General features: G+C 56.8%; 1 protein-coding gene across 3 annotated transcripts; it reads right to left on the reverse strand.

The window, feature by feature from the left end:
- Positions 1–1,510: 1,510 nt before the first annotated feature.
- LOC137459955 (hematopoietic lineage cell-specific protein-like) lies at positions 1,511–15,708 on the reverse strand. Of its 3 annotated transcripts, none has more exons than XM_068170626.1 (15): positions 15,622–15,708; positions 13,105–13,188; positions 12,615–12,688; positions 11,753–11,882; positions 11,485–11,595; positions 10,856–10,910; positions 8,467–8,577; positions 7,542–7,652; positions 7,151–7,206; positions 6,565–6,634; positions 6,218–6,339; positions 5,196–5,498; positions 4,559–4,856; positions 3,766–3,837; positions 1,511–1,775 (listed from the first exon to the last, which is right to left on the reverse strand). In XM_068170626.1, exons 2-15 carry the CDS (start codon positions 13,186–13,188, stop codon positions 1,639–1,641), a joined length of 1,734 nt encoding a protein of 577 aa, XP_068026727.1. In that variant the 5' UTR covers positions 15,622–15,708; the 3' UTR covers positions 1,511–1,638. The 3 variants fall into 3 exon arrangements, with proteins under 3 accessions (XP_068026727.1, XP_068026721.1, XP_068026728.1); XM_068170620.1 differs by having other exon boundaries at positions 5,196–5,501; XM_068170627.1 differs by lacking the exons at positions 12,615–12,688; positions 15,622–15,708 and having other exon boundaries at positions 5,196–5,501; positions 13,105–13,187.
- Between the last annotated feature and the right edge of the window lie 763 nt (positions 15,709–16,471).

Consider the following 16,471-nt stretch of genomic DNA (forward strand, 5'->3'; position numbering starts at 1 on the left):
CGCACCAGCCCTTATTTGGCTGCTTTCGGCCGGCGCCGGCGCTGCCGCTTCCCCTCCGCCCCCGGGGCCGCCTCCCGTCCCTGCCCGCCGCGGTGATGGGCAGCAGGCGCGGCCGCTGCGAGGCCCCCGCCGGGGCTGGCACCGCACTCACTCGATGTGCTCGGCCCGTCCGGAGCCCGCGATGGTTTTGGCTCCCCAGCGCTGCTCCTTCTCGGAGATGTCGTTCTGCGGAGCGAACCCAGCCGTCGGCGGCGCCCCGAGCAAGCCCCCGGCAGCCGGGCCGGGGGTCCAGGGTGCTGACTGCTCTGCACCATCAGCACCGCCGTACGGGGCACCGTGGCAGGCACGGAGTCACGGAATGTTAGGGGTTGGGAGGGACCTCGAAAGATCACCCACAGTCCAGCCCCCGCTGCCAGAGCAGGATCACCCAGGGCAGGTCACACAGGAACACATCCAGGTGGGTTTGGAATGTCTCCAGAGAAGGAGACTCCACAACCTCTCTGGGCAGCCTGCTCCAGGGCTCTGACACCCTCACAGGGAAGAAGTTTTCCCTTCTATTCCCGTGGAACATCTGCTCCATCTTGCAAACAGAGAAGCAGGAGGAAGCAGGCAGACTCATGTGGACAACCCAGCACAGCCTAACACCACCTTTCCATCTCTTTTTCTCCTCCCCAGTTTATCAGCACCTCTCCCTCCAAGGATATTTGGAGTTAGTGGCTGGTTTTTGTGAAGGGGAAGAGAGCAGCAAAACCAGCTGGCACAGGGCTGTTCAGCCAGGCAGCTGATCTGAGCAGGCACCTCAAACCCTGCCCTAACTGGGGTCTCACCACCTGCTCTGCAACACCCACCCCCACCCCCCCCACCCCCCCCCAGGCTGGAAAACACCTCTGAGATCATCAAGTCTTCTACCCAACACTTCCATGACCTCTAGAACGTGACCCCCAAGTGCTACTTGGTTTTTGAACACCTCTTCCCTGGGGGTGTTGAAGGCCAGGCTGGATGAGGCCTTGAGCAGCTGAGTTCAGTTGAGAGGTGTCCCTGCCCATGCTGGGGAGGTTGGGGATGAGCTCTGAGGTCCCTTCCAACCTAAGCCATTCTGTGGTTGGTTGGATGTTCCTCTACCCTGTGCTGCAAACCAGGCTCATCCTGCAAGTGGAAACCCTTCCTGGGAACAAAGGCAAGGCTGGCAGCCTTCACAGTGCTCCTTTCCTTGACCCTGGGTAGGATGAGAGCCAGGGCCACAGCAACTACAGGAGTTCCCATAGCTCATGTCCCTTCCACCTTGGCTGGGTTACAGCTGGTGTTTCCTTTCTCTGAACTGCCCTGCTGGGAACAGGAATGGACTTCACTTCTCCCGCAGACTTGCTGGCTGACAGTTGGAACAGCCTAGGTAGGAAAGATGCCTCCTATCACACTCACATGCTTTAAACCACCCCACTTTTCCCATGCAGAAGTGTATGGGAACACAAGCCCTCTTGGGAAGAGGCCAGAACAATCCCTCAGACACTGCCATGTTTGATCCTTGTAATTTCTTGCCACGTAGGCATGCCAGGATGAGCCAAATGCAGCCAGTAACACGCCAAAGGCTGAAGCAGAGAGGCAAAGGTTTGGATGGCAGCAGCTTGGACAATGCTGGTTTCACTGAAGGAGCTTCACATAATTTGCTGGGAAGAGGCCTACTCTGCCCCGGCATTGTCCCCTCCACCAGCCTTCATCCACCATCTCGATGTGTGTGATGGTGTCATCAGGATCAAAAGAGATCTCATCATCTCCATCTGCAAAACAAACCCAAACAAAACCAACAAGACAGTGACAATGGAAAAAGAGTCAGTGACAATGCAAGGATAACCCCAGAGACAGCTGCTTCAACAGCCCTTCTGACACCCTCCTGGCCAGCAGCACACGCAACAAACATCCTGAGAGGCCTCAGCTCATCCCATCCCATCCAACAGCACAGCTAAAGCTGAGAAGGAGCATCACTCCAGTTCCAGCTTCTCCAGAGAATGGAATGGAATGGAATGGAATGGAATGGAATGGAATGGAATGGAATGGAATGGAATGGAATAGAATAGAATAGAATAGAATAGAATAGAATAGAATAGAATAGAATAGAATAGAATAGAATAGAATAGAATAGAATAGAATAGACCAGGTTGGAAGAGACCTTCAAGATGATTGCATCCAACCTATCATCCAACACCATCTAATCAACTAACCCATGGCACCAAGCACCCCATCAAGTCTCCTCCTGAACACCTCCAATGATGGCAACTCCACCACCTCCCTGGGCAGCACATTTTAATGGCCAATCACTCTCTCTATGAAGAATTTCTTCCTAACATCCAGCCTAAACCTCCCCTGGCACAGCTTGAGACTGTGTCCTCTTGTTCTGGTGCTGGTTGCCTGGGAGAAGAGACCAACCCCCCACCCAGCTACAACCTCCCTTCAGGTAGTTGTAGAGAGCAATAAGGTCTCCCCTGAGCCTCCTCTTCTCCAGGCTAAGCAACCCCAGCTCCCTCAGCCTCTCCTCACAGGGATGTGCTCCAAACCCCTCATCAATTTGTTGCCCCTCAGAGCCCACAGCAGCCCTGTCTGCTCCAGCAGATGCTTGCTGCAGCCCAGCATCCCATGCTGCTGATCTCACACCTCAGAGCAGGGCAAGGGGGTGGCAGACAACCAGGTCTCACAGTATCACAATATATTCGAGGTTGCAAGGGACCTCCAGAGATCATGGTGCCCAACCCCCCCACCAGAGCAGGATCACTTAGGGCAGTCTGCACAGGAATGCATCCAGGTGGGCTTTGAAAGTCTCCAGAGAAGGAGACTCCACAGCCTCTCTGGGCAGCCTGCTCCAGGGCTCTGTCACCCTCACTGCAAAGAAGTTTCTCCTCATGTTGAGGTGAAATCTTCTCTGTTCAAGTTTGTACCCATTGTTCCTTGGCTTATTACTGTGCCCCACTGCAAAAAACTTGGCCCCCTCCACTTGACACCCACCCCTCAGACACTTGTACACATTGATCAGATCCCCTCTCAGTCTTCTTCAGACTAAACAGCCCCAGGGCTCTCAGTCTCTCTTCACAGGGGAGATGCTCAAGTCCCCCAGTCATCCTCATAGCTCTCTGTTGGATTCTGTCCAGCAGGTCTCTGTCTGTTGAACTGGGGAGCCCAAAACTGGACACAGTATTGCAGGTGTGGTCTCAGCAGGGCAGAGTAGAGAGGTAGAAGAACCTCCCTAGCCCTGCTGGCCACACTTTTCTTGCTGCCCCCCAGGATGCCATTGGCTCCCTTGGCCACAGGGGCACATTGCTGCCCCATGCAGAACTTGCTGTCCACCAGCACTCCAAGGTCTTTCTCTGTGGAGCTGCTTTTCAGCAGGGCAGCCCCTAACCTGGACTGGTGCCTGGTGTTACTCCTCCCCAGATGCAGGACCCTGCACTTGTACTTTTTGAACTTCATGAGGTTTGCCTGCACCCAGCTCTCTGCCTGGCCAGGCCTCGTTGGATGGCTGCACAGCCTGACAGGTGTCAGCCACCCCCCCCCCCCCCCAGTTTTGTATCATCAGCAAACTTGCTGAGGCTCTCCATCAGATGAAAGTTGCTGTGTTTGCCAGTCAAGTCTCATGCTGCTCTCCAAGAGGAAGACATTTAAACCACCAAAGGTTGGAATGTTCCCAGCACTGCTGAGGGCATAAGCCACCCTCTCCCTGTTGTACCACCCCCAGCCAGCTCACAATGCCTCTCCCCACAGCCTGGGTGACACACTCACCTCCTTGGAAATCATAGAGAGCCACTGCACAGGTCCCAGGGCCCTCCACCTCATAAACATTGTCTGTGTCCTCTGCAGAAGACAAGATGGGCAGATTAGAAAGAGCCAGAAAGCAGCCATATAGGGACTGGTCAGCACCACCCTGCAGCCAGCTGCCAGCCTTGGGGTGACCCCATCCAGACCCTATCAACAAACAGAGATGGATCCTGCCTCAAAGCAAGGTATGGCCTCCCACCTTCTCCTGCAAGGAGAGAGGCAAGCTCCTGCTGCTTCATATTCCTCTCCCAAGGAACAGGCTGGGCACCACTCCAGCCCCATCACTTCCCATCTCCAGTACCAATGAAGCTATGACAGAATCACAGAACTGTCAGGCTTGGAAGGGACCTCATGGATCATCCAGTTCCACCCCCCCTGACATGGACAGGGACACCTCACACTAGAGCAGTTTGTCCAGAGCTACATCCAGCATGGCTTTTAAAACCTCCAGGGATGAGGCTTCCACCACCTCCCTGGGCAACCTGTGCCAGTGTCTCCCCACCCTCATGGGGAAGAACTTCTTCCTAACATCTAAATCTCCCGTTCTCCAGATACTTTCATCCCATGCTGCTGATCTCACATCTCAGAGCAGAGCAAGGGAGTGGGAGACACCCAGGTCTCCACCATCACGAGCTGCTACCCTGACCACAGTAGCCTTCAGCAAACAAATTCCCTCTGGAGCCCATCCCACACAATCAGTGAGGTGTGTAGACAGCTAGCAGCTCCCTGAGACATGGCCTTTTCCATCTGTACTCACCCAGGTAGGGCTGGCTCTGGCTGGACTTTGTGGGGAGGATCTCCTCATAGTCTTCACCTCCATCTCCTCCTTCATCGTAGATGGCATCTGGCTTTTCCAAGGGTGCTGGCAGCTCCTCATAGTCAGCACCTCCACTGGTACCATCACAGTAGTCAGAAGGCTCTAGCAGGTCCTCATAGTCCCCACCAACATCCAAACTCTCACTGTAGATGGGCTGATCCTGGCACAGCTCCTCGCCCAGATCTGCTGGCCTTGGTGGCAGAACAGGTGGCATTTCCTCATCCTCCCTTTTGGCCTCCTGCCACCAAGTGAGAAGTGACAGGAAGGCCTCCTGCAGACAGCTCTCCCGTGGCTGCACAGCACCCAGCAGCAGGGATCCTGCTCCACTACAGCTGCCTTTAGTGCTGCCACACTAATGGAGCATTGTCCTCTGCTGCTAGGCCTGTGCTGAGCTGGCACCCGGGAGTGCTGGGCAGACCTTCATGGCTCATGAGCTCAGGGTACTGCCACAGCACTGACCTGGCCCAGGAGCCTGTCTGATAAAGTAAGGTGCTGTGCAGCCATGTCCCATCACCATACCCCAGTGCTTCCCACCTCACCCCTTCCAAAGCCTCTCCCATTTGTGACTGCAACCCACCTCTTCCTGCAGGGCTGAAACACAGCCCCTCTGGTGACTTTCTCTCTCCTGCTCCCTGTCCTGGCTGTCGCCAGCCCACCTTGGTACCTGCTCTTCTTGTGACACAGGCCTGTCCTGGGCAGCACTCCTGGGCACCCTTGCTGGCACAGCTGGTGCTGCTGGCACAGCTGGTGCTGCTGGTACAGCTGGTGCTGCTGGCACAGCTGGCACAGCTGGTGCAGCTGGTGCAGCTGGTGCTGCTGGTACAGCTGGTGCTGCTGGCACAGCTGGTGCAGTGTGGTTCTTCTCTCTCTGTGGGATACCCTGCTGGAAAAAAAGCCATCAGATCCCCTCAGTCCCTCTGCACGAGGTCCAGAGCCATGTTTGTTCCCATTCCCAACAGAGCAACTCAGAAGATTGTCACCCTGGCTGAAACCTGTTCCAGCTCCCAGAGACCTGCCCTGGGAACTGGACATCAGCAGGACTGTAATGACTGGAGGTAGGGAAGGGGGGCTGCTGATTGTGGTCTCAAGGAGAAGTGCCCTCTGGAGATCATCTAGTTCAACCCCTCAGCTAAGGCAGGGTCAGCTAGGGCAAAGCACTCTAGGTGGGTTTGGAATAGCTCCATGGGTGGAGACTCCACCACCTCTGGGCAACCAGAGAGCACTTTACTGGTGGAACCTCATCTGCACACTGAATGCAGAAGGAGGCCTTGTAAAAGTGAGGGTTTGGGTAAAATCTCCAGCATGGAGAAGCCCAAGTGCAGGCTGCCAGGCTGGCAGCACTGGAGAGGTGCAACCACGCTGTTTGCCAGGCACCAGAAGCAAGGAGGAGCCTGGGCAAAGCACAGGGGGCACAGCTGGGAGCAGGCAGGGCCAGCAGGGAAAGCCCAGTGCCTGCTGTGAGGTTCACAGCTGCAGGGAAGCACTTCAGGCAAGAGATTGCTGCCAAGAGGCCAGGCAGAAGGAGACGGAGCTGTGCGGCCACGAGGAGCAGCCTGCTCCACACGCCTTGGAGGCCATGGCACGGTGGCCAGGGCTCACCTGTGGTGGAGCTGCCTGGCGCCTCAGCCTCTGCTCCTGGGCCTGCCTCCTGCTCTCCTCCTCTGCTGCCTTTGCCATGTTTTCAAAGCGGGACCGCAGGCTGCTGGTGCCACCAGCAGCTCCTGTGGAGAAGACAGCTGAGCAAGCCTGCCCAAAGGCTTCCATCCACCAGGGAAAAGGCAGAGCTCTGCCTTGTCCCAGGGGAACCTGCAGTGCAGCCACCTTCTGCCCCTCAGTGAGGGTTAACCCACCTCCCGCCACCGCAGATGCCTGCCGGGGTGCTGCGAGAGGCAGCTTGAGCCCCAAAGCTCCCCACCGAGCCCAGGAGCAATGCTCTGTGGTCTCACCTGCCTCCTGTGGTCTTGTCTTCTCATAGGAGGAGGTGGGAGCTTCCATCTCATGAAAGCCTGCAGCACTCTGCAAGAGGAAGAAGATGAAATGCCCAGCTTTTGGGCAAAGCCAGGGAAGAGATCCCCTGCTTGGGCTGGCTCCAGCTTTGTCCCCAGCTGTGCTCATCATCTGCAGCCCTGATGCCCTCCTGAACTGTGGGAGTTCTGCTGCCCTCCAGCCAAGGGCAGGGGCTGCTCCTGCTGGAGGGTGGCACCCCAGGGGCTGAAAAGGCTGCATGGAGCCAAGCAGAGGAAGTTGCACAGTGGTGATGTGACCTCTGTGTGGGACAGCAAGGCTGGGCACTCCAGGCAGAAGCAGTCACTGGTAACATGGAAAGGAGCCTCCCGAGGCCCAAGGCATCTGTCCCCTGCATGTTGGTCTCCCCAGGCTCCATATCCTCTGCACTTCCATGGACCATGGCCTCAGCCTTGCAGAGCTGTGCACTGAGCTGTGAGTGGGACCTCATCTCCACCTGCAAAGCCTCTCCTCTGGCAGCAGTGATGAGCAGGGAGCAATTGCAGGATGCAACATGGGGAGTCTTACCTTATCCACCCTGTCCTTCTGGACCCCGTAACGACCTCCAAATCCCTTGGCATAATCTGTGTGAGAGGAAGAAGCAAAGAAAGCAACCACAAAAGGGCATGTGTGGGGGTTTATTGTCTGTTGTTTTCTATTCTGTGTGCAACTCTGGCATCAGAATGCTGTGAGCAGTGAAAGGACTCAGCTTTGCCTGCATCTTCCTGCACATGGAAGTGAAGAGAGGCAGGATAGGCAAAATGCTCTGGGGCAGAAGCTCTTTTAGAGAATCACAGAATGCAGCTGGTTGGAAGAGACCTCCAAGCTCATCCAGTCCAACCTGTGCTGGCTCTCTGGCAGGCATGAACTGTTAGCTGGAGGGTCTGCATGTGTGCTGCCTCCTCTAGCTTTGTCCTACCTGTCTGTGAAGCGTGGGGTTGGATTTCCTCCTGATGGTCCCAGCCAAGGGCACTCTTGTCCTGACGATCCCTCTGGACTCCAAACTTCCCTCCAAAGCCCACAGTGTAGTCTTTAGCCATGGTGATCCAGATCATGGCATGGAAGAGAAGAGGTAAGGGAGGGAAAGAGAAGTGGCAGCACTGTCAGCTCAGGGACAATAAGTTCTCCCTGCCCAGAACCTGGGAGAAAGCCACAGAGCACAGAATCATAGACTCAGTCAGGGCTGGAAGGGACCACAAGGATCATCTAGTTCCAACCCCCCTGCCATGGACAGGGACACCCCACACTAGATCAGCCTGGCCTTAAACACTCTCCAGCCTGGGCTTAAACACCTCCAGGGACGGGGCCCCAACCACCTCCCTGGACAACCCATTCCAGGGCTTCACCACTCTCATGGGGAAGAACTTCCTCTTCACCTCCTGCCTGAATCTCCCCACCTCCAGCTTCATTCCATTCCCCCTAGTCCTATCACTCCCTGAGATCCTGAGCAGTCCCTCCCCAGCCTTCTTGTAGGCCCCCTTCAGATACTGGAAGGCCACAAGAGCAGGGCAAGATATGCCAGTGGTGTCTGCAGCTGCAGCCCTCTCTCCTCCCTGGGACACTAACCTGCTATGAGTACCTGCCTGGGTTGCTCCTGCCCCCTTTCTTTGGTGACACACTGCCCAGGACATCCCTGTGCCCACAGAACTCTTCCTTTAGGCTGTTCTTCTTCCAACAGCCATGCAGCGTGCCGTGGCTTCCCTCACCCTGCAGCAGGCAGTGGACACCCCACATCCCCCTGAAAATTCTCCACTGCTCATGCAAAACCCCAAGCACAGTGCCTCCACAGTCCCCCTAACCTCCAGTGCTGCTGCTGGCCCGCTGCTCTGGGCTCCCCAGCTCACCTTTCTGAGAGTGGTGCTTCTCTGCCTGGCTCTTGTAGTCGAATCCCACAGCTACTTTGTCCACCTTGTCCTTCTCCACACCGTAACGGCCACCAAAGCCCTTGGAGTAATCTGTGGTGGTGCATGGAGTGAAATGCTGCCCCAAGCATGGGGCTGGCTGAGGGGAGGGGCTAAGATGGGGAGAAGCACCAGGGAGGGGGAGAAGCAAGCACCAGGGAGGGGGAGAAGCAAGCACCAGGGATGGGGAGAAGCAAGCACCAGGGATGGGGAGAAGTAAGCACCAGGGAGGGGGAGAAGCAAGCACCAGGGAGGGGGAGAAATAAGAACCAGGGATGGGGAGAAACAAGAACCAGGGAGGGGGAGAAGCAAGCACCAGGGAGGGGGAGAAACAAGAACCAGGGATGGGGAGAAGCAAGCACCAGGGATGGGGAGAAACAAGAACCGAGGATGGGGAGAAGCAAGCACCAGGGAGGGGGAGAAGCAAGCACCAGGGAGGGGGAGAAGCAAGCACCAGGGACGGGGAGAAGCAAGCACCAGGGAGGGGGAGAAGTAAGCACCAGGGAGGGGGAGAAGCAAGCACCAGGGAGGGGGAGAAGTAAGCACCAGGGAAGGGGAGAAGCAAGCACCAGGGAGGGGGAGAAACAAGCACCAGGGACGGGGAGAAACAAGAACCAGGGAGGGGGAGAAGCAAGCACCAGGGAGAGGGAGAAGCAAGCACCAGGGAGGGGGAGAAGCAAGCACCAGGGAGGGGGAGAAACAAGCACCAGGGAGGGGGAGAAGCAAGCACCAGGGAGGGGGAGAAGCAAGCACCAGGGAGGGGGAGAAACAAGCACCAGGGAGGGGGAGAAGCAAGCACCAGGGAGGGGGAGAAGTAAGCACCAGGGACGGGGAGAAACAAGAACCAGGGACGGGGAGAAGCAAGCACCAGGGAAGGGGAGAAGCAAGCACCAGGGATGGGAGAAGCAAGCACCAGGGAGGGGGAGAAACAAGAACCAGGGAAGGGGAGAAGCAAGCACCAGGGATGGGGAGAAGCAAGCACCAGGGAGAGGGAGAAGCAAGCACCAGGGACGGGAGAGAAACAGCAGGGATGATGATAGGAAAAACAAGAGGGCTTGGAGGGGACAGTGGATGGCAGGGGGCACCATGAGGGCCAGTGAGGATGAAAGCTCATGGGGACAGGTGCACAGAGCAAGCATGGGTCATGGCAGCAGGAGGGCCTGAGAGCCATGGGCAGCAGGACATACAGCAGGCTGAGAGGGCAAAGAAGAAAAGAGATGTGCCAAAGGCAGCTGGGGAGGCAGTGGGAGCTCAGCCACTCAAGGTAAGGCCTGACATGCCAGCCTGGGCATCTCAGGCACCTCCAGGGCAAGGATTTCAGCCTGGCAGAGGCATGGCAACCTCTGCAAAGGTTTGTGAATACTGAGCCCTTGAAAGCATAGAAGAAATGGCAAGCCTTTGTTGCACAGCTTCCATCTACTGTGGTGAAACCTTAGCTCTGCAAGGATGTTACTGACTCTGGGTGCTGCAGCAAGGGCAGAAGCTTCCACATCTGGAGACGTGCTCCAGCTCTCATCCAGACTGTCTCTGGCACTCTGGACCCTGATGTGACAGAGGCACTGCATCTCTTCCTCACACCTACCCTCCTCTATCTCCTAGCCATGTACCCTGCCCTAGGTGAGCCTGCCTTGGCAGGGGGGTTGGACTGAAGGAGCTGTGGAGGTCCTTTCCAAGCCCACCACGCTGGGATCCTGTGACTCATGAATTCAACTTTTCCCTTAGGAGTGCCTTGCCCCTGGCTGATGTCTAAGCAATTTCAGCCTCCATCCCAGCTAGCTGCTGACTGCACAGAGACTCTTTCCTTTCAGACTCCTCCTCTGCAGCTCCCTTTCCACATCCTGCCCTTCAGGAGGAGGAGCTGATGGGACCCTGACCCAACTCCTGCAGATCTGCATTTCACAGGATGAAGTTGGGGCTCCTCCAGAAGACTGTGGTCTAGAGGACTATGCATGAGAAAACCATTTTGCATCCAAGGCTGACTCTCTGTCTCACAGAAGACTGAGATGAAGACTGAAAATGAAGGAAGTTCTCAACTTCTCTTAAACTTACTTAAACCATGGCTTGCCCACTAGGTCACAGTGAAATGGACCACCCAGGCTGCTGTTCTCAGCAAGGATTTATTTTCATGGCTGTTACCTTGATGCTGGGGTTTCCAGTATGGGGAAAAACCAAACCACAGCCTCCTGTTTCTAAAGCTTTCAGAGTCACCAGAGCTCAGTGACTGGAAGGGGGGACAGCAAAGGAGGTGGTGCCACAACAGACAGCACAGGGGCTTGGGAGCAGGAGAGGAGCTGGGCAAGGTGTCAAGAGGCCACATGTGCCATGGTCTTGCCTTTCTGGGATGAGTGTTTCTCCACCTCACCCTTGTACTCGAAGCCCAGAGCTGACTGGAACGAGAAGGGGAGGATGTCAGGCACCCTGAGGGCCACGCTGGGTCTCACCCACCCTGCTCCAGGGGCCAGGCTGGGACCCTGCTCCCTGGCCACTCCTGGGCTGGTCCAGGATTCCTCAGCCTCTAATACCACCTTGGAGCAGCACACCCAGGAAGGAGCCCTCACAAGAGCCCACACACTCCAGCTAAGAGGAACAAGATCCCAATCCCAAGCCTGCCAGCCGGAAAGGCAGCTGGGCAGCATCTGACACCAGGCTGGGCAGGGGAGGGACAGCGCCCTGCTGCCACCAGCCAGTCCTGGCACGGCCACACACCATGCATGGAACAGTTTGGGGGTCTGGAGGTGCAAAACCCCACGGGCCCCTGGACAGACCAGTGCAAGAATGCTGATGCACAGCAGAGTCAGCAGAGTTTGTCACCATTGCCCTGTGTGCAGGGGGGAGCATGCACGGCATGCCTAGACCTGCACCCACCAGCACCTGCCAAACTGCAGCCACGACCTTAAATGCAAGCAGAGTGTTTCAGGGGCTGAGCACAGGCCACCAGGAGGTGCTCCAGGTCCAACACACCTTGTCAGCTCGGTCCCGCTGGACTCCGAACTTGCCCCCGAAGCCCTGGGCTGCGTCAGTCTGAGAGGAGTGCTTCCCAACATCAGCTACATACTCATGGCCCACGGCACACTGAGGAGACAGACAGAGTGACACAGGCACACACAGTCGGCCTGGCAGGGTGACACAGCTCCCTTTGGGATCAGGCCAGCAAACAGAGCTGCTCTTCCCTTTGTAAGACAAAGAGCCTTCTCCGCTGGGAGCCAAGGAAGCCCTCCACAACTGCTACCTTATCCATCCGGTCCCGCTCTGTGCCAAACTTGCCCCCGTAGCCATAGGAGGCCTTGGGGCCAGTCTCCAGCTCCTTCTTCTTGATCACCTCATGTTCCTCTGACACCTTGCTCCTCAGCTGATGGATGCTGGTAAGACAGAGTCAGAGCAAGTCTCTGTGGGATGGTGCAGAACCGTGCAGCCACCTACAGCACCCCTGTGCCACTGCAGCAGCCAGAGCACAGCAAAGAGCAGGACATAAACCTGGCCTGATGCCACTACGTGCCCACACTGGTGACAGCTGCATGGGTGCAGCCACTGCAGTGTGGCAGGAGGTGATGCTGCCTGGCAGTCGGCTCAGTAGGTGCCTCTGTACACCACCCTACTGCCCCCACTGAGGGATGGACTCTGCCTTCACCCTGGGTGTTGCACCGTGCAGAGTGGGACTGGGATATCGCAGGGGAGCTGCGGGGCTGGGATGTCCCGGGAGAGCTGCAGGACAGGGTCATCTTTGGGCAGCGAGGACGGAGGAAGCCTTTGCCACCAGGCTGCCGCTGTCTGAAGGTCTGGCAAGCGAAGCCCTCGCAGCAACCCGGGGCCAGGAGCCGGCAGAGTCCGGGCGGGGGGCTGCAGCCCGGCCGCTGTCGGGGGCCGGAAGCGAGCCCCGGAGCCCCAAGCGAGGATGGCCAAGCAAGGAGCCCCAGCGCAGCCCGGCAGCCCTTCTCCGCCCCGCACCAGCCCTTATTTGGCTGCTTTCGGCCGGCGCCGGCGCTGCCGCTTCCCCTCCGCCCCCGGGGCCGCTTCCCGTCCCTGCCCGCCGCGGTGATGGGCAGCAGGCGCGGCCGCTGCGAGGCCCCCGCCGGGGCTGGCACCGCACTCACTCGATGTGCTCGGCCCGTCCGGAGCCCGCGATGGTTTTGGCTCCCCAGCGCTGCTCCTTCTCGGAGATGTCGTTCTGCGGAGCGAACCCAGCCGTCGGCGGCGCCCCGAGCAAGCCCCCGGCAGCCGGGCCGGGGGTCCAGGGTGCTGACTGCTCTACACCATCAGCACCGCCGTACGGGGCACCGTGGCAGGCACGGAGTCACGGAATGTTAGGGGTTGGGAGGGACCTCGAAAGATCACCCACAGTCCAACCCCCGCTGCCAGAGCAGGATCGCCCAGGGCAGGTCACACAGGAACACATCCAGGTGGGTTTGGAATGTCTCCAGAGAAGGAGACTCCACAACCTCTCTGGGCAGCCTGCTCCAGGGCTCTGACACCCTCACAGGGAAGAAGTTTTCCCTTCTGTTCCCGTGGCACCTCCTCTGCTCCAGCTTGCCCCTTGTCCTGTCGTTGGACATCCGTGAGCAGAGCCTGCCTGCCTCTACTCACCACGAAGTCAGGGTCTGTGTCCCAGTCGTCTCCCTGAGCCTCAACTTTCACCGACACGTCGTGGCCCACAGCTGCTTTCCACATCTGCCCAAGCAGGAGGTGCTGTCAGAGCCCAGCAGGCAGGGACAGGGGCGCTGGAAGGGACCCTGCAGGCCACCTGCCTTGCTGTCCCCTCTGTCACACAGCACAGGGCACCCCAGAACAGCCACTCTGGAACCCTCACACCTCTTTCAGCACAGCAGAGGGATTTTAAGTGTTAGCCCAAGTCTTGATGCACACTGACTCCACAGTTTGCAGGCACCCCCTGTTTTAGTGTGAACTGTGGCTACCACCCACCTACCAGGGTCAGCATTTCCAGCCTGTGCTGCTTTTCTGTGCTGTGGAGGCTGCTCCCTGCTTTAACCTCCCCTCTGCAAGCTCTACCACCATGATATGATTCTTTTTTTTTCACCTGAGGTTGGACTCTCAAGTCTTTTGTCTGCTTTCCAACCTGTTAATCACTGCCTAGTGTGGTGGAGAAGGTTCAGAGTGCTGCCCTGTGCTGGTCTGGCAGTGCTGGTGCAGCAGAGCCTTTGCTGGTTTGTGTCTTATGGTAAAAAAAAAAAAAGAGGAAATGAGGCTAAAAGTGAAGTGTGCAGGGCTGAGAATGATGAAGCTCTGGTGATAGAGCTCACACAGGCCTGGAGGAAGCAACATGCCCAGGAAGAGGAAGTCAAGTAAAAGTGAGCTTAAATCCAACCCCTACAGTTCAATTTCAGGGGTGACAGTGGGAAAAAAAAGCACAAAAGATGATAGAAAAGCCTCAGAATGAGAGACACAAGAAAGATTAAGAGGCTTGGCTGTCCCTACAGTCATTCCCAGAAGGCTCTCATGTCCCACCAACGCTTACTGGCCCCAGATTGTTCTTGCTGTCCCCCAAAGCAGCTTTTCACTGGGCAGAGAGGAAGGCTACAGCCTACAGAAGGTGCAAGCAAAGCCTGGGCTGTGAGCTCTGTTTCATCTCACTGCAAACACCACACACACAGACCTGAGAACAAGCAAAGAGGAGGCATGAGAAGCTGTTTGGGATGGATCCTCACCTAGCAGCCCACATGTATGCTGTGCTTCTCAAAGGCACAGGGCCCCTCAGGCCCATAGAATTGTTTTGGCTGGAAAAGCTCTTCAAGATCACCCAGTCCAACCATCAGCTCACCACCACTGTGGGCACTAAACCATGTCCCAGAGTGCCATGGCCACACATTTCTTGAACACCCTCCAGGGGTGGTGATGCCACCACCTCCCTGAGCAGCCTGTTCCAACCCCTGACCACACTTGCAGCAAAGAAATTCTTCCTCATCTCCAACCTGAACCTCCCCTGGCACAATTTCAGGCCATTTCCTCTCGTGCTACCACCTGATACTCGGGAGAGAAGACCATGCCCCACCTTGCTCCAGCCTCCCTTCAGGTAGCTGTAGAGAGCAATAAGCTCTCCCCTCAGCCTCCTCTTCTCCAGACTTCTCCAGTTCCCTCAGCTGCTCCTCACCAGCCCTGTTCTTCAAGCCCTTCCCCAGCTTCGTTGCCCTTCTCTGGACCTGCTCCAGGCTGTGCCTGGGAAGAATGTGCCACACTGGAGGTGACAAACTGAACACAGCTGATTGCAGACAGAGGAGCAGGAGGAAGCAGGCAGGCTCATGTGGACAACCCAACACAGCCTAACACCACCTTTCCATCTCCTTTTCTCCTCCCCAGTTTATCTCCCATTACTTGGGAGAAAAGGTCAACATCAGCTTCACCCCAACCTCCTTTCAGGTAGCTGTAGAGAGCAATGAGGTCTCCTCTCAGCCTCCTCTTCTTCATGCTAAACAGCCCCAGCTCCCTCAGTCTCTCTCCTCATAAGACATGCTCTCCAAACCTTCAAACTCCTCAGCACCAGCACCTCAATGTCTTTGTCACGCTGGTGCCCCAAGCTGAACCCAGCATTCAAGCCTCACCAGAGCCCAGTGCAGGGGCACCAGCACTTCCCTGCTGCCTTTCTGATCCAGACCAGGATGCTGTTGGCCTTCCTGGCCACCTGGCCACACTACTGGCTCATGCAGTCATGAAAAACCTTGACTGTAATCCCACCACAAGGCTCCAAACAGGAGTCAGGAGCATCACAGAGTGGCAGCTCAGCCCTTTAGCTTGTCCCATCGTCCCCCTTGCCACACCAGCCTTGGTGCAGCCATGCTGGGTGACTCAGAGATGTGGGGAGCAACCTGACCTAGTGTGAGGTGTCCCTGCCCATGGCAGGGGGGTTGGAACTGGATGATCCTCAAGGTCCCTTCCAACCCTGACAATTCTATGATTCCTTAGAGCCTCAAACATAAACCCCACAGATGCTGACCACAGCCCAAGCTGAGGAGCAAATGCTGAGCACCTCCAACTCACACAAGCTGGCTCAGGAAGGAGCCCTCTTTGCCCACCAGACCCCATTTCATTTCTCCCCTGGGGGTGTTTGTTTCTTGCTTTCCACTCTCAAACCCCACTCAGCTTTCTTACCTTCCAGTGCTGCCCGCAGCTGCTGCTGGCAAACCTGCTGCTCTCTGCTCAGGCACCTGTGGCTCGGTGGCAGCTCTTGGCCTGCTCTGTGCTCAAGTTCCTGTTTCCACTTCAGCTGTCTCCACTTCCTGCACCCCAGCCCCCAGCCGGGCTCAAGCTGCCAGCACCACAGCCTCCTCTGGTGCCATGGGGAAGCTGATGCGGCGCAGGCTCACTGCTGGCTGCAGGAGCAGTGCTTGGTGGGGCACAGCTATGGCTCTGAGTGTGTAGAAAGCAGGCTGGGATCATCATTTTCAGCTCTTCCTCCTCCCCCAAAATTAATCTGCTTAAATAATACCCTAAAAAAGTAAAAAGGCCCAAAAGGTTTCTAGATCTTAAAAAAGCCCCAAACCCTGACCAGTTCCAACTCTTGACACCCACCCCTCAGATACTGATACAGCTTGCTTGAGAAGGTCTCCTCTCACCATTCTCCTCTCCAGACTAAACAGCCCCAGGGCTCTCAGTCTCTCTTCACAGCAGAGATGTTCATGGCCCCTAATTATCCTCATAGCCTCCATTGGACTCTCTCCAGCAGGTCTCTGTCTCTTTTGAACTGGGGAGCACAAAACTGGACACAAGATTCCAGCTGTGGTCTTAGCAGAGCAGAGTAGAAGTGGAGGAGAACCTCCCTAGCCCTGCTGGCCACACTTTTCTTGCTGCACCCCAGGATGCCTTTGGCCCACTTCTCCACAGGGGCAGATTGCTGTCCCATGCAGAACTTGCTGTCCACCAGCACTCCAAGCTCTTTCTCCATGGAGTTGCTTTCCAGCAGGACAGTCCCTAACCTGTACTGGTGTCTGATGTTGTTCCT

Source organism: Melanerpes formicivorus, unplaced genomic scaffold, assembly GCF_026170545.1.
Source record: "Melanerpes formicivorus ecotype bairdi unplaced genomic scaffold, bMelFor1.0.p_v2 SCAF_3, whole genome shotgun sequence".
Taxonomy (NCBI): Eukaryota; Metazoa; Chordata; class Aves; order Piciformes; family Picidae; genus Melanerpes; species Melanerpes formicivorus.

Excerpts from the sequence above, each read along its gene's own strand:
- LOC137459955 (XM_068170620.1), bottom strand. The coding sequence starts at position 13,188 with ATGTGGAAAGCAGCTGTGGGCCACGACGTGTCGGTGAAAGTTGAGGCT. Across the intron at positions 8,578-10,855 it reads GAAACACTCATCCCAGAAAG|ATTACTCCAAGGGCTTTGGT; the intron begins GCAAGACCATGG and ends GCACCACCACAG. Across the intron at positions 7,207-7,541 it reads ACCCCACGCTTCACAGACAG|ATTATGCCAAGGGATTTGGA; the intron begins GTAGGACAAAGC and ends CCTCTCACACAG.